The sequence below is a fragment of the Cylas formicarius genome, unplaced genomic scaffold (genome assembly GCF_029955315.1).
Source record: "Cylas formicarius isolate icCylForm1 unplaced genomic scaffold, icCylForm1.1 PGA_scaffold_1__22_contigs__length_36826433, whole genome shotgun sequence".
NCBI classification, from domain to species: Eukaryota; Metazoa; Arthropoda; class Insecta; order Coleoptera; family Brentidae; genus Cylas; species Cylas formicarius.
The window spans coordinates 17,977,095-18,001,038 of record NW_026844264.1 but is presented as its reverse complement, the minus strand read 5'-3'; the positions used below and the strand labels follow the sequence as shown (position 1 = coordinate 18,001,038).

Sequence of the window (23,944 nt, the reverse complement as noted above, 5' to 3'; positions counted from 1 at the left end):
GGTGCGTGAGCGCACCACTGGTAATACCCGGTTTCATTTTTGGTGATATTTTATAAAGCATGAAGTATATAAATGCACATTACACTTATTACAAACGTAAATTGTATTGCTGTGGCAGAGTCTACATCTCCTTCGCGCTTTATTAGCATGAACAATCATGAGGTGACCTTGATTATCTTAACGCACTTCATCTATGGCAGGTGCAAGATTTCTATGAGTAACTGTTTGATTGGTTTTTAAGAGTCGCAAAGCAATGTAAGATTTAAAATCAAATCAATCACTTCGTCATCAAAAAACATAAAAAATATTTCAAGCGGAGTTTTTCCAGAAAGCCTATTTTTTAATTCCTCACATGATCTAAATTCATCAGATCTAGATCTAGATCTCAATTTTACCTTTCTTCCTTTTGACTGCAGAAGCAAGCCTGTCGTTTGCAGAAAGCATACGTCTTCTTTTGAATTCCAGGGTTTCATAATCTCATTAGTCCCATTCAGGTTCAGTAGTTGATAAACTACAGGCACTGTTGTGTATGTAACTCGAAAGTTCCAACTATATCCGTTGGTTCCCCAAACTCTTGTAGATTTATGTTATGGTTCATATCTTCTTCGTCAGTCCGGGTATCAACGTCGATTGGAATGCAGACTGCGTCAATATGTTCTGCAAATATTTTTTCAAGTTATTTTTGCATACATTTACAAGGAATGGAATACTACAATACATAAGAATACGTAAATCCAAATAATACTTACGACTTTCATTGTTATTGTCCTCATCCATCACGATCTTCTCCATAGCCGCCTCTAATTCCTTTTTAGTGAAATACATCGGAACTGCCACATTTTACGAACTGTAACGTTCACTGCACAAGGCACAAACTAATACTAAAGAACACACTATTTGTTGGATATATATTCTACATGCCCTGACACAGATAAAACCAGTGGTGCATTCACGCACCAGTAAATATTTTCAAAAAATAAAGCATAATCAATATAGTAATTTACGTGATATAGACTTAACAAAAACAACAATACAAATCCAAAATATTTTTTTTTTACTATTCTGGATTTACTTGTACCGCTTTTGTTAACTTTTGAAGCCATATATAGGATCTTTCCTTTACACATAAATTAGCGATTTCTACGGTTTTAGGTCGTTTAGCCTAAAACCGTAAATTTCTAAATGGATGTGACAAAAAAATCATAGAATAGGTGGTGCATTGACGCACCACTGGGACAAAATGGGTTAAAGGAATTCAACCATAAGCAAGTGAGTAAGTAAATACACACACAAGTTAAGCACTTAATTTAATAACAACATTTAAACGGCAGCATACTAATGAAATTAACATATTGATAATAATAGATGTAAAATTTAGAGCTTTTTATTTCCAACAGTTACCCACTTACTGTAAATACAAAAACTGACTTAAACCATCTTAAGTAATTAAATAATATCAATTAATTAAAAGAAGAAAGTTCATATATACGTTGGTCCCCAAATGTTTAGTTTCCAAAATACGGGTGTTAAATTTTAAGAAAGAAACGGCTTTTGTAAGAGAGTTGTAGGCTCAATGCTTGCAATGAAGCGGATAGTAGAAAGATATTTTCCATACTAATCACAATAAACTTCCAATTTTATTCAGAATATATAATATGTTTTTATATGAAAAATATTTAACGTGCTACCCCGTGAATTTAAGTATAAACCATTTCATAAAATGAAAAATAAAGTCAAGCAGTTTCAAACAAATAATAAAATATCTTGATTAGTTGACTATTATTTTTACACGTTCTTTAAAACTCATTATTTTTTTATATTCTAGAGTTAATTATTCTTGAATGTTTTAATATTTAAAATAGGATATATCCGTTTTCGCCAAGAATTGTATTATATTGTTTTGTAACCTGTAGGAATCAGCAAAAATATTTTTCATACTCTGGTGAGAAGTCCATAGTACACGATATTATTGTTGGGGAATGTTATGTTGTAATTAGTATTGGTTCCTATACCCAATAGCCAATTGTTTCTATCTTTCCATAAATTATTTTCCATTTCTTTTTCAGTCATCTCTGATTTTATTCCTTCCATCAATCTTCGCCTGGGTCTTCCTCTCTGCCGTGAGAAGCCCATCTTAGAATTTGTTTTGGTAGTGTTTCATTACCCATCATTTGTACGTGGCCATGCCATCTGAGTTGTTTCGTTTTTATATCATCTCTTATGGTGTGTGTGACTCTCATTATTTCTCGTATTCTTTCATTTCTGATTTTATCCGTTTATCCGTTTTGATTTTCCAGCAGCCCTTCTCCAGGAGTCCATCTTTGTAAACTTTAGCATTCTCTCATTCCTCCTTTTAGCGTCGAAACGTAACCATTATATGTTACAATCGAGTTGTAAATTTATTGTTTGTTCTGTTTTGAGATAGTCTAATCTTATGCCTTGGATACATCTTTAGTCGATTGTTTTATCCATGTTTCCGTCTTCTGCAACTTTTAAACCCAAAACTTATATTCTTTAGTCTGTATCATACGTTGTCCTTTTCCAAGAATTACGTCTTGTTGTGTGCCTCCTATACACATGTATTTTGTTTTATTAATGTTGACTTCCAACCCCCATTCAATAATCTTTCTTATCATGTACTCTATATCATCGTAGTGTTGGGCCAAGATTTCTTGATCGTCCGCAAAACACAGGGCGAAAAGGTAATCCCAATGGTAGTCCCATATTCTAACATTTTTTCTTCCACCTCTTCAGGGCTTGTTCCAAATATATTTTAAATAATTTTGGCGAAATACTACACCCTGGCCCCAGTCTTTTATTTACGGGGAATGCTTTAGAAGTGTTTTCCATACTTTCACTATCGGTTCGTTCTTGTTATAAAAATTTTTAATGGCTTTAATAAGATCTACGCTGATGTTGGTATGTTCGAGAGCCTCCCATAATTTCCTCTGCGGGCCAGTACCGTATGCTTTCTTAAAGTCTATAAATACCAAATGTAGTTGTTGATTAAAAGCTGTATTTTTTCCTCTATTTGGCTGAGACAATATAGATGTCTATCGAAGATGTCCCTACTCGGAAGCAAGTCTGTTCTTCCGCTTCCATATCTCTGTACTCTCGCTCTACTTTGCTATTGATTATTTTTCCATACATTCTACTGATGGTACATGTGACTGAGATTCATCGGTAGTTACCACATTCCGTTTTATTACCGTTTTATTTATTGTTGAAATTAGATAGAGAGAAAGAGACCATTCTTTCGGCATTTCTTCGGCATTAAGACACCTTTTGAAGGGTTGAGTTAATAAAGCATACAACCATATTATAATAGTTCCGATGCAATGTTTCCTGGTCCCGACGCCTTCTTATGTTTCAGGCCTCTACATGCTTCCTTCCCTTCTTTATATTCTAGTTTTAACGGGGAACCAATTGTAATGATGTTTTGTGTCCGGTAAAAGTACTTTGCCCAGTGATCCATTTTTATGGGTGTTATAATATACTGTGTTGCATTTCGTCTTCATGCTTTATTCATGTATTTCTCGAGCCTCCAAGGTAAGTATTTAGATGATTACATTTTTGCTTCCATGTCTCGTTTTTCCTTTTTATAATGTACTTCCGAACTTTTGCCTGCGCTTCCTTGTAAACCATTTTGTCTGTTTTTGCTTTGGTGTTAACATATTTTTGACATTTTCTTTTATTCTCTATTGCCAACTCGACCTCCGTATCCCATCAATAGGGTTTTTTCCGCTTTGACCTTCATAGGGTCCTAATGCGACTGCAGCTGCGTCATGCATGCATGCTGTTTTATATGTGTGGAGCTCTGCATATTGAGTCTGTCGTGTAATTTTCTCTGAGACAGTATTCTAATGCTTTCATGTCCCAGGCTATTGAGGTTATATCTACGTCGATCTATGTTGGTTCGCATTCAAGTCTTCTCTGTCGGTTGTTTCCTTGGAGCTTTATTTTTGATCTAAGCAGATAATGATCGCTTCCACATGCGGCTCCTCTACAATCTTTAACAACTCTTAAATCTATTACTGGTTTAAGATTTATATTGCGCTGCGTCTAAGTATTACATACCCTTAATTTGTTCGTAAACATTTTTAAAATCACATATTTTGCATCTCTATTCGCTTGCAGCAAAGGTTCGACTTTGCTGAGTTAATTATTTTCCCATTTAATTAACCAGTAGTTTTCAATAAAAATTCTCGGACTCGAGCTCTTTTTTTGAAATAAAATACCACCGTTCATAATTTACATCGAACTGTTCAATTAATTTAAAAATCTATTTTCACCGACGTTATTTTCCCTCGTTTCCTCATCATCAGTATTCACAATGCGTTTCCACTAAACCATTTATTATACGATCGAAAATGTTCTCGATCTACCTTTCCTGGAATGCGCCCAATTTAGAAAAGGTTCCTCATTAAAATAACGGTAAATTTCTAGTGGTGGTCCTAAAAATGTTTTAATAAAAAAAATATTATTTTTCCACCGAGAATATGTGAGCCCCCTATTTGACAAAGTTCTGTAAAAAGTTGTGCTTATTTATTTTATTAGATGTCAACGGAAATATGAGGACCAGTCTTCTCCCCAGAACGTTTCGAGTAGGCAAATCTTCAGAAGTTGATAAAAAAAAGCTTTCTATATTTATAAACTTGGTCTGTTTAAAACAATGAGGCTTGTGAAAAACGAGCACTCCTTTTTCCATCGAATATCAAATAAAATCCAAAGGTGTGTTGGCTTTACAAATTGGATATAAAAATGATTAAAATTTTGTAGCGAAATTTGATTTTGCTTTGCCTTATTAATTGTGACTTACCCTTGCTTTGTATTTTCTTGCAGTGTGCTTATCTTTTTTCCGATTTTTAATAAATCCCTGCAAACCCGGGGGATATAACTTTACAGCGCAAATTAATGATAGTGTCAAAATTCACTTCACTTTCATTGTTACAGCAAAATTTATTGGACCTTAAAACAGACCCTTTAAATAGTACTTCTCAAGAAAAAAAATGCGTATTATTCATCTTTGTTTAATATATATGAAAATACAATGCCACATACTCCAAACAATCATTTTGCTTAACATTGCCACATCGATGTCACACGTATCTATATCTATATTCGATGATTTTTACTGCTATCACCGTTTCTCGTTTCTCCATTTTCCTTCACCACCTTTCCACTAACCTGTATCGTTAAAGTTTCTTGCTAACAAGACGTCCTGGCTATTCGGTTCTTTGATTTTCTCTTTTATTTATTCGTTTCTAATATGCTCTATCCATCAGTTCAATTTCTTCTTTTCCAATAATAGATTTCTGGAGCCGACAATCGTTAACTGCAATGTGCTGACTGGAGCTTATTGAAGGAACTATTCTCTTTTTTTGGATTTCTTTTTTTTTTTTTGGACAGGATATTACTTTACAGCCCAAATTAATGAATGTCATAAGTGACTTCGTCGGTCTGATGGTTTTAGGTCTGTCGCACTGCAGCCGGATTTTCCAGCTAGAGACAGCTAGGTGGCGCATGCCATATGACTTTCCACGCTAATTCATAACCGTAGCTAAATTGTTAATGTTTAGCTAGAGAGGAATAAAAATCCCAACACGATTTTAAAAAAGTTATTGTTTTAGTCCGTCGCACGGTAAGCGGCGCCATGCTTCATTCAAATCAGAAATTAAAAAATGATACGAAACAAAAAAAACATGTTATTCGGATTTCAGTGGAATTGCTCCTGTATTAAACACGGCAGGATCCAAACGAAGCCAAAGTGTGATTTCGCGGTTGATTTGTTATGCCGTTAAGGCTGAAATGAAATCCCCAATTCGCTTTTGTAGGCCGTTACCAACCAATCTATCTCCCCTGCCTATCGGTGGAGGAATCGCGATGGGCTGGTTGGCTTCAAGCCAAACAAATAAACAAACGTTCAGGGGAAAAGTTTCGATGAGTATAATTCCAAGAGTGTTTGTGTTTATGGTTTCGAGGAGACCGAGGGTTCTTGTTCAACAAACCGTTTAACGAACATAATCGTAGGCCGCTTCTTCAATAACTTGACTTGACTACTCTATGCACTTTTTTAAACATAATAGCAGCAACCGAAATCTAGAACATGTGATGCAAAATAGTACTCAATTTACAAATACAACTTACAACTACAATACTACATTCTCGAAGTACATGTTGGTCAACCACAGCCATTATCAGCACATTATATAAACTGAAAATAAAAATCAATAAAAAAATGAATTTTTTTAAGTCACACTTCTCATTGGACCTATCAAAAACTACTGATCGTTTTTGTTTCTCGATTAGTTTATAGGTGCTAAATCTAAATCCATATTTTCCTAATTTTCTCGACACATTTTTTACCCTGTATGGCTCACATTAATAAAAAAATGCATAAGAAAAAAAACTGTTTTTAATAATGCCTCACTATTATCCTACGTTCTACGTCTTATTTGAAAAGGTTTTAGGAATGACGTTAAAGGTTTAGTCGAAAAGTTCGTTCATAGCATCTAATGGCTTACGGTATGGTTCTATGAGCCACCCGGTATTTAGCAACACAGCATTTTTTACCGCAGGGTGATCGTAGAGCTAGAAAACTATCTAGAGGGAACTATTTAATGGTTAAAACGCTTTGGCTGCCGCTACATTAATGTTCAATAATTTTGAAAATCGCCAATATCTATTTTATTTATGAAAATTTCTGGTTCTGATAAAAACATTTCTTATTTTACATAGCTGACTATCGTCAACATATAGTGTAATTCCCGAACTCGTAAGTTACAATCAAAATTAAGAAAAATTTTAATTAATTTTATATCTCACATAAACTAATCCAAACCTAACCTAACCTAATATTTATTTAGATCAATATATATTAGAAGAAATTCAATTTTCAATTTATAAAATCAAATCTGAGAAAAACACCTAAGTTTTTAAAATATAATTCCTGAAATCGTAAGTTACAATGGCTGCCTTTTTGGTATTTCTTCAAGGCAATTTAAAACTCGTTAGTGCAGTTCCTGTGATCATTTATGCTTGTATTTCTAAATTACACTTTAGAAAATTTGTTGGCATTTGTCATTAAAAATGGCGGAAATATAAGATATTTGTATTAGTGGGGTTGTTAGTGTGTTAGTCCCTGTCATTTTAGACATTCACTAATAAATAGACGGCTTAATAAACAAGTAACTGAAGAAGTGTATCAAAGTGTTGCATAGTATACTCTTTCTACAACCAATAGTTTTTTGTTACATTTTTGCCAAACAGCATGAATACGTCTACTTAGAGACCTACGGCGTGAGTGTCAGAATCGACGTCAAAATACGATATTTGGCTAAAATATACCGAAAACTGAAAATATCCTATCACTCTTGAATAAAATATCTCAAATGGCTTGTGACCGGTCGATTAGGAAGCTTGTGGTCGGGTATTTTAATTTTAATTTAATTTAATACAAAAACCTACACCTATTAGTTTACAATAAAACACATTGCCACTGAAGTTACCAATATTGCACACACAAAAGTTTTAATGATGATGTTTCTATAACTATTTAAACTAACTAAAAAGTCTCTTTCAATTTTGCATTTTTAGTTATCCTTATTTTATTCTAAAAATTCAATTCTGAAAACTGTCTTACGTGTGCCGTCGTCCTTTAAGTATCTATGTATTAATGACAAATTAATGAAAGAAAAGTTTAAAGTACACCCGGATTACTATTAATTTGCATCTATAAAACATCCTGTTAAAGAATTTTCGAAAAGTTTCTTTTAATAGCCCAAAAACATTTAGGGTATCAATTTTTAATCATTGCAAAGGATATTTTACTTCACTCCTTTAATGGACCTAGTAGTTTCAATAGTTTCAATAGTAAAGGAGTTACTATTCTTAATTCATCTATTAATTTAGCTATGGAAGTTTAAAAAGTATACAAGTAACATTTGCGTTGGAAGAGGTGGCATAAATTAGAGTGTACGGATTATAAACCCGCATAGATATTCGAAAAACGTTGAAAATAAATTAATTCAAAAGTTCAGAGAGCGGGAACCATTTGGATTTCACCGACGTCATTAGTATTCCGAAATTCGCTCCAGAACCGGCCGCAACACCGAACTTCGTGTCTGCAGGTTTCCCATAGAACCGGGAACAACACCGTTCAAAATAGATAAACACTCCCCAATATGTCACTGTCTTGTTTCGGCGTTATTTATTCAGACGTCATCTCTTCGGCTTACAAAGCGAAACGAACGTATTCGTCTGTTGTTGTCTCTTGATCGGACAATCGTTCGGGGTAAATTGTTGATCCCCGGTAGCCGGTTTGTGGTATATTGTCGAGTTATCAGATGAGGACAAATTCGATAAACGTACCTGCTAGCGTTATTGCTCAGACCGTGGCACGTTGTTCTGCCCAATTTGAGACGTAATGCTGATTTACCGCTTCCGAGTTTATTGAGATAAACGCTGTGACGTAGTTTGGATTAAATCGTACGTACATTCGTTGGTGTGGCGTTTATGTTGGAAAAGGGGTGATAAGAATGGTCCAACGGTGACCAGGCACCAAACTTAATATTATAAACTGTATCATTTGATGAAGTACAATCCGTAGACACGATTTTTAAACAAGAAAGTACCTTAAAATAGTTTCTTTAAATAGCATTTTCAAAAAAATAAATTATGAATTGTTCAGAATTTTTTTAGAGATAACTTAGAATGCATATTGGTCTTACGATGTCCTGCAAATGAAACTATTCATACTGCCCAACGTTGTCACACATATCTTAAATTCTTTATCCCTGAATAAAATATAAGACCACTGTGGGCAATAAGGCCCATGAAACAATAAAAAAGAATTTATAATTATTATGGCGCCATATATGTGTTGGTCTGTTACCCAAATTAAATACGCAAACCGGCATACCCGATTAAGTTCTGTAGTTTTCCACAGGTAGCATTCAGTGTTTTTCGATGTGCATTATCCAGTCGAAATTATAAAAATTTATGATTGAACGACTAAATTTTTTTGACAAAAAAAGAGTCAGTTCAAGAATTCTAAGAAAAATAAGTTTTAGTTTACACATTCATGCAGTTACGAAGCCAGTGTTCAAGAGTAAATTTCTTTTTTTTTATTTAAAATATCTTCAACATGAATTCGTAGCAATGTGGGTAGTAAGGCCCAGACAGATATCAGTTGCTTCTTATTACCCACATTGCTACGAATTCATGTTGAGAATATGTTAAATAAAAAAAATGAAATTTACTCTTGAATATTGGCTTCGTAACTGTGTCAATGTGTAACATAAAACTTATTTTGTTTTTAATTTTTGAACTGACTCTTTTTTTTTCGAAAAAACCTAGCCGGTCAATCATAAATTTTTATAATTTCGAACGGATAATGCACATGGAAAAACACTGAATGCTACCTATCGAAAACTACAGAACTTAATCGAGTGTGTCCACCATATGAATTTAATGGGCCTTATTACCTTATACATTTTTTAACCAAATCGCACCCTTAGAAACTATTTGGAAACCGAAACTGTAAAAAGAATTCTGGAGGCAAGTACAAGAAACTGATTTAGTTCGGACAATCATTAAATTTTCTGATATAGGATTTCCCTTGACGCCAAAAAGACTACTACGAAGTGTATTCAAGTATATTGACAATCAAGGCATTTCTAGTCGTTTCAGCATTGCTGCATTGCATTGTTGTTTCAAAATTGCTGGATGTGATTGGCATAAAGCAGGCGATGAATTCTGCTAGGACGCTAAAGCCTAATCCCTTCAATGTTGACAACTGTAACGTCAACCGGTAAAGGTTTACAACATGGATGAAAAGGGATGCAGACTAACCCTGTATCAACAGATAGTCATTGCCAAAAAAAGGAACTTCTAGTTACTCCAGAACACGCTGAAAATTGTACGATTGTGACCTGCGCAAACGCATTAGGAAATGGTATCCCATCCATGATATTGTTTAAAGGACAGAGGCTGAAACCAACTTTTGGCGATGGATTACCACCGTCTCCAAAAGGTAGCATGACCACTTGATATATTGAATGGCTCAGTCATTTTTGCTTGCAAGTTTATTCAACCGCCAGTTCTATTAATACTTAACGGTGCTGCGTCACATCTTCACGTTTCAATTGTTGATGGTGCCGACCAATACCACAAATACCACACATGAACTTCAACTTCTCGACAAAAACGTGTTCTGTTCGCACATAGGAAAATGAACAAAGAAAGATTTTCAGAAGTTTTTACGCCATTTTGAGGGAAATGTGTGACCATCAATAATATAACACATGGATTCAGAGCCACAGGGATTTACCCATTGTAATTCTTGGATGCATGACGATTGTATGGGTCTCACCGAAGATAATCCGGAAGCTGTTACATGTCTGTAGTGCAATGGGTTGGATATAAGACCCAATAACAAACTAACCAAAACTGTTTTATATTTTGTTGCATTTTAATTTTCTATGCGTTCTTACAAGATAACTGTTTTAAATAAACAGTTTGATGTTTTCATTTAAAAAAAAAACATTTTTTGTAACATTTTTTATGGTGGGCCTTAATACCCCCTAAGACCTTATTTCGAGTGTGTTCGCTTAACAATACAATGGAAGTAAGAACTAAGGCTTCGCAAGAGCATTTGCATCAAAAATCAACATTTTATATTGTAAGTCAAATCTGAAAAAAATACTCAACAACTACTACATCAAAATTAAGAAAAATTTTAATTAATGTTATATCCCACATTTACTAATCCAAACCTAACCTAACCTAATATTTAATTAGATCAGGACGCACGTCTTATGTATATATCAGAAGAAATTCAATTTTCAATTCATAAAGTCAACATCAATTTTTGTAGGTCAAATCTGAAAAAAAAAACAACTCAGATTTTAAAATATATTTCCTAAACTAACTAATTCTTCAAAGCAATTAAATACTCGTTAGTATAGTTCCAGTGGTCATGTATGCTTGTATTTTTAAATTACACTTGAAGTAATTATCAACTCACCCTATAGTCAAAGATTTGGAACAATCGTTTGTTCTAAATTTCCGATGTGTTAAACTCGGGCTAGAATCAATTCTAAAGTAACGGATAATATACCTTTCGAATGGCCGAAAAATATTGAATGTATTTTCAGAATTGTTTGCAAAGTTTGTAGTTACCTACTGAAAACATCTCAAAATGGATAAATTGATAAATAATCAAAAAGCGATGACGGAGCGAAAACTGCAAAAATGTACAGAATTTCCCGTTTAGAATGTCCAGCATGCTGCTACTTTTTCGAATAAACGGCATCATCGCTGTCAATAACACATACATCGTTGGCACATACCACATATTTTGAATGGTAAATCAACATTTCGCAGATTTCCACACTTTTTCTTTACTATGCATAGCTACTAATACATTCACAGTGTATTATCGATATATATCTCTGAAATTCATGTCAACAAATTGCAGTTGTAATTTGTAAATATCATAAAATTGATGATATAAATTGTCTTTTGTCAGATTTTTAAGGAGACCGATATAACCATACTTACTAATATTTCCATCGTCGAAGAGAATTCTTGTATTTGAAGAGAATCAAGAAAATAATATGGGGATATCGTGATTCGTTGGAATAAAATTTAGACCGCTAGTTTCCGATATTAGGGTTCAGTCCTTAATTTCGGTCCTATTCGAGAACTTTTGCGTAATGCGTTCGACACGAACACCAGCTAATATAATTTATGACTCAGTTCACCCTATATAAAGATCGACTTTTAGCGAGGCCATAACTCGGTTCGTGACGTCGGTGTCGACAGTGATAAAGAGAGATTGCACGCTGAGATCCTGCGGGACGGCAGATTTATAACTAGCTCGCGATCATTTTACTCGCATACATCTCGGATATCCTTAGACGTTTTCAGAAGTCACGTCAAGAAGGACGGTAATTACCAACCCAGCAAGATGACGCCGGAATCACAAAATCCCGTATATCATATCCGTGTGGTTCGGATAAACAGTTTCTGCGAGATCTGCCTTTATAGCATTTTTAAAATTTGAAGTCAGTTATTTGAATTTGTATCCGAAGTTGCACAAAAAATCTCATCCCCGATTCAATCTTGCAGTAAATTAGCGTTCTTTTGGTTCAAAATTTTAATTGGTAACGTATTCGTCATCTTCCACCATAAAATGTTATAAAAAAATTTATACCTCCTCGAATGAATCATATAACTTTCTCTCATAATAATTATTCATCATTGCTCACTTTCGGAGCAGTCAGATATGAAAAGCACTTTTTATATTATCAAAACTAAATATTTGAAAACTTAAAAAGAGCAACATTTGTAAAATTTGCAATAATTCCATTAGAATTTTATGTTAGTCAAAATATAATTGAAAATTATTGTTTTACAGGGTTCTCTAGGACTGTTATTCTGATTACTACCGTAATGGTATATAATGATTTATGTTTATTATGTACCATCCGAAGTTAAAGTTTGAGATTTGAAAAACAGACAAACAGTGCAATTTTGAAAACCGTGATCAAATTTATTAATGCACCGGTCATATACACAGTTACAATGTTTTTAACTTGCAAATCAGTATTCTGGACTTTAAGACCTAAAATGATGCAAATTTTGACTTTGCAGTAAAACGCTTCTTTTATGCTCAGTGCCATACGAGTTTTTTCTTTCGTTCAAAAACAAAAAATTTTAAGACGTAGCTGCGAGGGTAAGGGTTTGTTTTACGACAACATTCCGATTTCATTTGCCTTTATATTGTTCTCCGGTAGGATAAATCTAGGATCCTTACGAAGGAAAGTATATATGCACGAGGACTACTTAAGATAAACTGTTACCCGGAAAACTCACGAAAAGACATCCTGTTTTATTAGGGTCTTTTTATGTTTACCTAGATAAACAAAACACCTTCTTTTTACCGACTGATTTTGATGTAGTTTTTCTGCGGAAGATTGCCTTTATTAATACATGGAGTATATGGCCTTGGTGTTCCATAAGGCATTTTAAAGCGACATTATTCCAACGAAAATTGTGTAGAATAAAAATAAGAGTTTCCATTTTTTATTGCCGCGATAGACTAATTCATTATCTGCAAGTTAATGAAATGAAAGTAAATCATAGACATGAGAAATAAGTATGCAAAACTTACTTTCGGATGTGTAAGATTTTAAAGATATTTGACATATGGTTTTAAAAATTGTGTTTGGTATTGTATAAAAGGGAGCGTTCGTCAGTTGTTTACCCAATTTGCGATTTACTTAAGTCGGGTCGTTTTTCAATGATCTCTAAAACCCCAACCATTACTCTTTTACTACAAAACCTGAAGAATTTTAGAAATATAAAGTTCGACATGGAATAACTAAAATATGGCCCATTCACCAAAGGATTTTCCATTATGTGACTTGGTGGAGAAATGTTAATCTGATTAAGTCTTTTGCGGCCAGCGTTTGAACTGTAAGTGTTTTTGTTCGGACTTAATGGCCGTCGTTGAGTGGAATTTCTTCCTGACGTTTCGCTAGCACGAGCGGCTAACTTCTTCTGAGGTGCTTCCATCTCCGATATTGGATGCAGACTGACACGCCGTTCTGGCCGTAAGTTGTATTTATGCCTGGGGAGTCGTGGAGGGGAGGGGGTGGGGCATTTTAACGCATGAGTGGTTGTGTCTACTGGGGCTGTAATTGTGTTCCTTAAGATGGGGTTCCAAATTTGTTTGAGCTGCAGTGTCTCTTCTTTTCTATTGAAATTATTTGTATGTTTATGGATTTCTATTGCTTCTTGTACGAGGCGGGCATGATAGCCCGAAGTGGGCGCAAGAAGCCTGTGATCCCCTTCATTGAGCGCGTGTTCCGCTACTGCCGATTTGTCCGTTTGTCCTAGTTTGCAGTTTCTCTGATGTTCCTTTGTCCTGGTTGCGACAGATCTTTTTGTTGTTCCAACGTACACCTTTCCACACGTGCATAGTATGCGTTAGACTCCGGCGGCTGACAGTGGATCTCTCTTGTCCTTGGCTGATCTTAGCGTTTGTTGTATTTTCCTTGTTGGTTTAAATATTGTGTTAATATTATGCTTTTTCAATATTTTTCCGATCCTGTCTGTCACTCGAGGAATAAAAGGTAGTTAATTGTTCACCCGGGTCTTGTCGTGAGGCAGTTCTGGGCCTCATAGCCTTATCGATATCAGATATCCTGTATCCATTTGATTGGAAGGCTTCTTTGAGGTGATCTAGTTCTGCTTCCAGGTGTTGTGGATCACAGATCCTCCGGGCACGTTCTGTTAAGGTTGTAATGATTCCTGATGATGATGATGATGATGATTATGAAACGTCAGGAAGAAATTCCACTCAACGACGGCCATTAAGCCCCAAGAAAAACACTTAGAGTTCAAATGTTAATCTATTAATTTTTTCAAAAATTTCAAATGATCCTGAGATATATCAGTAGATCTTGCGCCCCTAAATTATAAATATCACTCAATTCTGAATATTAATTTAAAATGTGTGTCTGGTAGACTCAGTACCTTGTCTAAAGTTAACCCCAAGGTCTTAACTGATTTTTAGTAATCAAAATTGTTAGTTTTGGTCTTTTGAAAAAATGGTTTAAAAATCATGATTTTTAAAATATTTTTTTTCAATAATTTAGTACATTTGGTTTAATTATTGTGCAGCTAGAAGAATATTTTCTCTCTTGTCTCTGTGCTTTCCTAACAGCATGCAAACTTTCAAAAAAATTTTTCTTTCAATTTTCAGATAAAATTAAATAGCAATAAATGGAAATTGCAAATCAATTTCGTATTAATAAAACCATTTGTGTAGAACAGTAAAAATAAACATTTAGGTGTAAGCTCCTTAGTGCTACCTAAGTTATTAGAACCAAGATTTTCTGCCATGCTCACATTTGAGTAGATATGAGTAAATCATGTAACTTGGTAAAAATTTTCTTTTTCTACTTCTAAAGCCCGGTTAGTTAAAAAATAGCCTTTTAGACTATTTCAGCTGTGTTTCGAACAGATCAACTCAGCCTTTAATATTTTCCCCTGCAATTGTTCAGAAGCAAAGTTCATGCTAATAATTTATTTGCATCGCATTTTTTTTGGAGTTAATAATTTGGGTGAAAACTACAGAAATAGAACCAGGTCTAGTAGCAACACTGCAATTCAGATTGTTTTCATAATATTTCTTGCTTGATTATTTATCATTCTTCTTGGTCTGATGGCCATATAACAGCCATTGATTGGTATGTTAAGTTATGATTACAGTGTTATATTTTGAACAGTTTGAATAACAAGTGCGAAAAGAGTAAACATCAACTTGTGTGTCAACATATTTTATATGTTTTGTTAAAGCCGTGCCCGTATATTGAAAACTGGGAAAATAAATAAAAGTCACATACTTTCTACCTTTTTAGCTATTGCAGGATACACAAACTGTCGAATTAAAATTACATGTTTCCTCCATGATACTATTGTTATGTATTTCCATCATTCATTTTCCTTATAAAACTCGCAAATATTAACATGTAATTAAAATATTTTTGAAGTTAATATGTTGAAAAAGTGTATAAAAGACATATTATTCGTTACACACATGCAGCCGTGGCGCGGGAATTATTTTTAATTGATGTTCTGCCGTAGAAAATAGCAGTCGGGGGAACGCGAAGAAAACGAACAACGAGCAATGATTTATGAGGATCCCTTTTGTTTCATTTATTTGCCCCTCAAAATCCGTTTTGATTACCGCTTAAAAAAACATAATTTATTGCCTGTAAACAACAATTTTTTGATCGATGTTTCAGCTCGAAACCGCTATCGACAGAGGTTTCACAGCGCGGCGGATTATTTTGGGAAAATGATTTCTTAAAACCATCGTTAATTTTGTCTGGCAGAGTATACATCAACAATAGAAGATAGATGCACATATTTGGTAAACAAAATTTGTAATGGGGAAACGAATGCGAACAAAAAAGTACAATGATGGTGGACATGAACAATATTATACAATATTAAAACAAATAAATAAATATTAAATTTCACTACATTATCACAAAATGATAATACTATTGTTCTGAATAATAAAAAAAAAATTTAAAGCTTCAGTTTTAGCAAAGAAATCAAATGTGAATCGGTTGAAATTCTCGTTGATCATGTCATCAGCTCTTACTATATATTAATTATTAGAATTAAGTAATCGGCGTCAGAAAAGATTTTATTTATGAATTACAATACAATTACGACCATCACTATTACAAGCACTTATGTTTATATCTGCTTATAGATCTGCACTATCGACCTCAACACATTATTAGTCTTTATTAAGTTGCCTCTAAAATATGATGTTGAAAGATTTTCGTATTTTTCTTAATTTAAACTGATTTTAAGCACTTGCCTAAATATATTTTTCTACTCCTGACTGACGTGGTAAAGTGGCGCTTCCCGCACGCTAGATCGGTGGGTTATTAGGTATTTTACAGACGGGAGTAGAAAAATATATTTATATAGTCCTGTTGCAGTCATCTTTGCTTTACCTTAGCAATTCATTCTCTTAGCAAACAGTCTGAAAAATCTCTTGACTTACCTGCTACCGTTATGCATGTAATACAAACCGAATAAGTGATGGATTTTAACAATGCGGATGCTCGTCACTGAAATAAAAAATAGAAATAGAAAAATAAATATCATCTCATATTAATAGCCCGATTAATTAATTAGCCTATCTTGCTTTATTATTATCTAATAAAATGAGTTGAGAATAATTTAGAAAAAGAATAATTTTTAACATTGCCTTTAACCTCCTAGTTAATTAAACAGAAACAGAGTGTTAATACAGCTCGCAAGTTTCTCGATTTATATAAAAAACAGTTTTTTATGCCATCATCTAAAAATATCTGAAATTTGATATATTTTTGATTCCCGAAACAAAGCAATTTTACATCATACTTTTCTTTAACAATTATTCTTGTTTCGCGTAAAGATTCAAAAACTTGATTCTTTGACTTTTTATTTTAAACGTAATTTTAATTTTCTGGTGATGATCGTCAAATTTAAACTTTGAGTTGTCAGATTTATGCGACAAAACCGCGAAAGTCCGCATATAGGTATTGCAACGTTTTAGTGCAAGAAAAAAATTGGGCATATACAAATGTACTTCAATTTGAAAAATGCTATTATTTAATGTTATATAAAATGATGTAGTTAAATAAATAACAACACGCTACAGACGAATAAAACAATCCTCAAAATTAAATCATAAAATTGACTTTATTGTGATGCCCATATAATTGAAGGTAAAACAAGGAACGATCGAGATGAAGGATGCTGCTTATTTACGAACGGTTGTTATGGCAACCGGTGGGAGGCAATAATTTCGGAATGGGGCCAATGCTCAGAAAGAATCATTGGCATACGAATAATATACATACATATTATAACATAACATATACATATTGGGACAGTTGATAATAAATAATTTGGAATGCTAAAGTAATTTGCTCTTATTGTGAATTGATCACTTTTAAATTGAAATTTAATTGCTGTTATTTTTGCTGTTCCTGTTGTCATTTCTACTGATTTTTTTGCGAAGGACAAAGCACCAAGGAAAATGTTGGATTTCATCACATCATTATGATTTGAAGGTTTCAATAAGATACAATTATAGGATCGTTAGTTTAATATCTATTAAGGTAAATAGTGCCTACTGTTTTTTTGAAAGTAAATTGAGAAACTTGCATATTGTTTTCCAAAAATTAACTAACTGAAACTACTTTCTAAAAAATGTAAATAACCTTAATCTCATAAAAGTGAGGAAAATAGTCACATCAAAACCCACAATTTTATTTTGAATTCAGTGCCTGACCTAAAGAAGTTTTAATCTCTATGCGTCAAAGAAAGTCTTTTATCAAGACAATAATGTAATATAATACATAGAAAAAATAAAAACTAAAATGTTCTTTATAGTGATCTTTAAATGAATTTAGTTTGAAGTATTATCATCATTATTATTTTGCTTGCTTAAAACGTGTAGTTTTTAGCTGCGCCTGAAGTGATGTTGATACTACGAAACAGTCTGCTACTTTACTTGAGGGAATATGAGGGAATATTTTTAAATAGATTGCCTTGATTGATTGAATGTATTTAATAACACCTTATAAATGAATTTAATGATCAGTCTTTCATGATTTAGTCGAACCACACTTTCCATCTGCCTTCGTAATTGTACCTAATTGTATTGCTATATTTAACAGAAATTTAGGGAATGTTTTGGTATCTCAAGCAAGAATTATAGCAGCTCAAATATTTCCTTTAATTAGTTCGGAAGTTAAGTGAGCTGATGCGGTCTAATTATTTCAAATGATTAAAATATAGTTATTCCATCCAAGTCTCTTGCAGGTTCCGAAGTCGGTTAATTCAATTCTATATTAGCTATATTAATTTATCTGCTTTAATTCGATAATGGTCATTCCACGTAATAATATATATTAAAAATATTGGGTTCGCCCACCTATATTAACTTTTGAACAAGAAATAATATTAACGTGCCCAAAAAGTTCGTATACCAACTTATGCTGTAATTGAAAGGTATACGTTTCTGATTTTGTTTTTCCAAATTAATTACATTGATCTCCGAACCGGCTAACCAATCAATAAAGGCCATTGTGTAAATGATACCATATATGGGAATAAATAATCAACATCACTGGGTCAGACTGTAACAGATGATCGCAAGCTTCAAATAAATTATATAAATACAGTCAAATTTAATTTAATGTCAGATTATGAAATGATTCCGCATAGCAAAAATTTGCAAAATACCAAATGTTAGAAAAATGCCCACTCAAGTACACTTGAAATATGACTAGAATTTTTCATTTAAAATTAGCAAATTTCCATCTACTTCTATTCTTGTGAAAATTAGTATATATAAGAAGTAGTACATTGTATTGTTATTGTTACGATTCAGGAGTATTGTATTGCCTAATACTTTTCCTCGTAGTGAATAATGTTTTATTTTCAATTAACTTATATTTTCACTACTTGTTACAGGTATGAAGCCGCGCATGAAAAACCACTTTCGTGCACACCAACTCAGCGTTTGGTTGCGTCTTATTCCTGAACTTCATCGTGCCGGCATGGAAGACGTGGTAGCTAGACACAATCTCTTCAGAAATCACAACAACGCTGATCTCTATGACGGTCCAGTACGGCCGGACCCATTATCGAGAGTTAGTTACTACGATCCGACCATGGAACTCGTTAGAAAACGTCCAAATTCTACGATAAACACTCTAGAAACACCCACAACTATGGACACGATTGTTACCACTTGTGTTAATGTAGTTTCCTCCGGTAACTACAATCCCCAAATTTTCCAAAATCAAAACAACCAAACCGACACGCTCGCTTCATTGGAGGCTGCCGGATACGCGGCCTACAGCACTGCCTTGAGCGTTACTATAGCTATAGGGTGTTCTTTGTTGATCCTAAACGTGTTAATTTTCGCCGGAGTATATTACCAGCGCGACAAGACCAGGATGGAAGTGAAAAATTTGCAGCAACAGCAAAACAGAAATCAAGCCACTTTCGAGACCATTTCCAAGCATCAACATTATCATATCGGGCATTCGCAGAGTTCAAACGTTATAGTGGACGTTGAACAAGACACTTCGGCAATGATTTTAGCGGCCAATGCACACCAAGACCTCCATGCCATGAACAAAGTCCAGCAGCATTTGTGTCCTAGTAATATTTCCAATACTTTAAAGGCGCCTCCCCCAAGTCCCAACGTTATGCAAAATTGCATGACGTTGCCCAAAAATTCATCGATGCAAAATTACTACAGTCAGGGTTGCATGACGCTTCCAAAAAACGCATCGCTAATGAACAACACAGCCTGTGTGATTGCAGAAATGAAACAGCAGATGACGCAGCCTCCAAATGGAAATGCGGTATTGCCCTTGGCTGTCCCGAAACCTCCGCCCCCTCCCCGCACCAAGAGTCCAGAAAGTCAGCCGTTGCTGATTCCGGCGCAAAATAGTGGCGCCAAAGGTAATATAAGACTGCCCCAAGCAGCAATGAGTGAGATGCGCGTGTGATAGTGTTGTTGCACAGTGACGGATTTGGAATGTTGCACCGTTGTACGCGAAACACGGTAACGTGTCAGTGGTTCGTCGAATATACCACTGAAAATTATCATTTTAAAGTAATTTTTTGATTCCATGTAAGTGTATATAGCAAATCTCCGACTTCAACTTCTATTTTATATAACTAAATTAATTTGGGATTATACGATTTATTGCTGTTGAAACTCGATACATTCTTTTGGGATTTTTTGCCCGTATTGCGGCAAAATGTAAATTTAAGTTTTAAACAGCTATGCCGAAACCACCAAATATTTTGAGCGAACATCGTAACCACATATCGGCTATTTTACTTAAGAAAGTGATGGAGGTATATTCTTAATAAAACAAATCATACAATATATGCAGGGTATTTCAGAATAGGCTGCTGGCCCTAAAGCGAGCGATCGAAGCAGAGAAGTTCAAATAAACCTACTTAACCAACTTTTACTACTACTACGACTACTGAAACAACTTCTAACATATTTTTATAGTATTTATTATAACACAAATTTCATATTTAAATCCTTATATCACAGATCACAGACTCTGTGAGAAATTTCCAATAAGGAAAAAATACGAGTTTTTTTTTAGACACTTTAACATTAAAAATTTTAAAGCGGAAATTGACTATTGACGTTAAGACGGCGAGTGCTAAATTTATAGAAAATATTTAGAAATTTATTAAAGTTTTGCTAAAATAGTGTCATTGTTAAAAATTTAAGGCCCTAAAATTCAAGAGTTTAAGTTTAAATAGACCTAATTGAACTGTTCAATATTATCAATAGGATCAATATTATCTTCTTATCCTGAAACACCCTGTATAATTAGATAACCGATAAATTTGGTTGAATTTTCGTGGAAATTATTTTTCTGTTATACCAGCGAAAAATTTACTTTCTATTTTTCAAGTTGGTTTTTCCAGTTTAAGTTTTAACACAAATTTCCCATTTTTTCCCATTTTATCAAAAGGTCTTTATCCGAATTTTTAGCAAAAGTCTCCAAACCAAAATTTTTACTGTTTCGATTACTACTCTACCAAAAATCAGTAGGTCTAGAGAGAAAATCGTTTGATATGCTTCTGTCCTATTTTACAGTTCCAACAACCCGATTCTGATTCCAGTTTATTCGTTTCTCTGTTTTAGCAACTTTGCAGATTTTTAGCATTTTAATTAAGTGGGTTTACAAAAATTAACTTTTCCGTATTTTTACGTGTTCTTTTTTGTTATTTTGCATGTCACAATTTATTGGCAAAATTTAACTATGGTGTTCACCGGTCCAAATTAGAATGAATTTTTGATACATTTTTATTCGTTATCATCAAAGCAAACAGCCAAGTTAGTGTTTATAAATTTAATTTGTAGGAATAATTAGAAACAGGAGCACCTCATCTGAAGTTTCTCTATCGGCCAGCGTACACATGCAATGATTAGAAAGGAAATTGACTTTTAAACAGTGACGATCTTCTCTTAAAAATGTATTCGACTAAAAATGCAGTATTTAATAAATTATTCTCTTAAATCTTTACTAGAGATATTCAACCATGAAACAAAGTCCAGTCCTTGTTTCGGAAGCGATGCAAAATTATCATCAGAACCATTCCTTCTAATTTTTGTATCAAATGTTTTAAATTTGTAATAATAATAATACAGTTGTTTTTAAATGCATTGTTGAGTCCTGTTATCGTAATTAATAAATTTTATGAGGACAAAAAGTGGTTGAATTGTTGCTTTACCTTCATTTCAAATATACCCTAATCGGCTTTTCAACAAATGTTTGTTTTGGTGTAATAAAAAATCATTTCTTCCGAAAGAATCCTTTTTATAGATAAATCTATCGAAATTTGGGTTATTAATATAATACTAATAATAAAAAATGTTTTTGCTATTCGGCGTCTCAGCTAAAGAACTGAAATTCAGTTGAACCGGAAATGAACATGTTTCAACAGCGGTTAACCTATATTGAGTCTTCCAAAATTCAAATATCTCTCCTTATGTCACTTCCAACCTATTGGTGTAATGATCCGCAATAACCAAAACGGCCCATATCGTGGTATTTTTGAAGTGGAGGTATCGATTAAAATAATTTGTTTTTAACCGCAATTAGTGTTTATGTTTTGTTATATGCATTTTTGTTCTTAAATGAATTCCTGAATGGATTCTATCCCGCGGAGTATTTTGTATTATTTTGCCGTAATATTTTCAACATAAACTACATCCCATAATTTTTGCGTATTAGATCTAGGAAGGAAAAGCCCGTTCTTACTTGCCTTTCTACTAACCTTCTGATTCTACATTGACTGGAACTCCTGAATCTAGCGGTGCTACCCCCCTATGTAATTATCTCACATAATTCGGTTACTGTAATTCGTTTTGTTTCCCTCTTTATTCCGCTAAAATCGGAATTGTATAGAAACTTTTATACTGCTTTAAGTGAACACGTAACGGTGTGCCAAAAACTTTGACGCGGTTCAGCATTTGTTTCAGGCACGTGGACAATCTTGTGTATAAAGCGAATGCAAAATGTGTGCTATTTCAAATTTCAACGAAAAATGAATAAGAATTTATTAATAGTAAAACTATATCTATGTAATTTAAAGCAGCGATTATTAGAAAATTGTACATAACACAAAGTTTTTTCGGTGAATTTTGGTACACGTTTTGTGTGTCTGACATGCAGGGCGATGTCACGAAATTCTGTATGAGTTTTGTATATCGAACAGTGTATTATAAATTAATATTCAAAATAATGTGACACATTAAATTATTAATAAAAAATCATCATGTACTGAGCAGTTTCCTTACCTTGCATTTAGAAATTATTCAGTTTTATAAAAAAATTAACACAATTTTAAAATATATAAAGTAAATATTTTTCAAAAAAAGGCATTGGGATTAAGAAAATATTTCTGTGTGAACAGCATGGCAGGTAGCAGCGTGGGCGTCATTCATTTCGGAACAACTGAGTCAAAGAACGTTTAAACATCCAACCTTATAAGGTGATCTTCCAGATCGCCCGGCATTTCAGTTCTAGAATTTTTTTGCCGTATTACATGAAAAATAAAGTTTGTAGTAAGTGTTATACGAACTCTCAAGAATTGCATTGCGTTCCGCAACTGGCAAAAGGGCCCAATAATAATTTTAAATTCATTAAAACGCATAATCAAAATATTCCAAATTTGTTTTAGGGAAAATGGTAACCGTTTTGGTTAATTTTTGTGGTTATGTTAATATACGAGGCATAACGGTATCCTATAAAAAATGTATTTCATTGTCGGACACATTTTATTGATGTTGTATTTAAAAAATATATAGAGTATTACATATTTTTGAAAAGCGTACAAAATCGGTATCTTAACCAGTTTAAAATTTAACACTGCGCCGATAAAAAAACATTATTGTATCTTAGAATCCAGGAGGGCTATAAAAATGTTGATGCTGATTCTCTAAGGTTCACAAAAAGGTAGTCTAGTGTTGTGAAAACCACGTTCAGAAATAAGCGAAGCACAGTGCTTTGTAATAGTGTAAATATTTAGTGACTTTATTGTTTTAGACGAAATCACTTGTCGAATTTCACAGTCGCCTTTGAAATTGTCAATTTATGAATATAACAAGTTGGTGTCAGGTGTGGGGTTGCATGACGTCAAGCATTTTTTAAAAGAATTTACACCCGCAGTCTGAGGAAATAATTAAACGATCGGTAGATGGCGCAGTATAATCATCCAAATATTCCCTGTGTGCGAGCCGGAGGGGATGACCCATATGCTCAAAACCTTGTAAACTTCTAAAAAAAATTAAAGTCAAAATCCT

General features: G+C 33.7%; 1 protein-coding gene across 2 annotated transcripts in view; it reads left to right on the top strand.

Annotated features, from left to right (window-relative positions):
* The window catches only part of LOC132697070 (neuroligin-4, Y-linked-like), a 489,753-nt gene extending 466,880 nt beyond the window's left edge, over positions 1-22,873 (top strand). For both annotated transcript variants that reach the window (XM_060662334.1, XM_060662335.1), the window contains one exon: positions 19,063-22,873. In XM_060662334.1, coding sequence (XP_060518317.1) covers positions 19,063-20,111 — 1,049 coding nt within the window. In that variant the 3' untranslated portion in view covers positions 20,112-22,873. The remainder of the gene's footprint in view (positions 1-19,062) is intronic.
* The last annotated feature ends 1,071 nt before the right edge of the window (positions 22,874-23,944 follow it).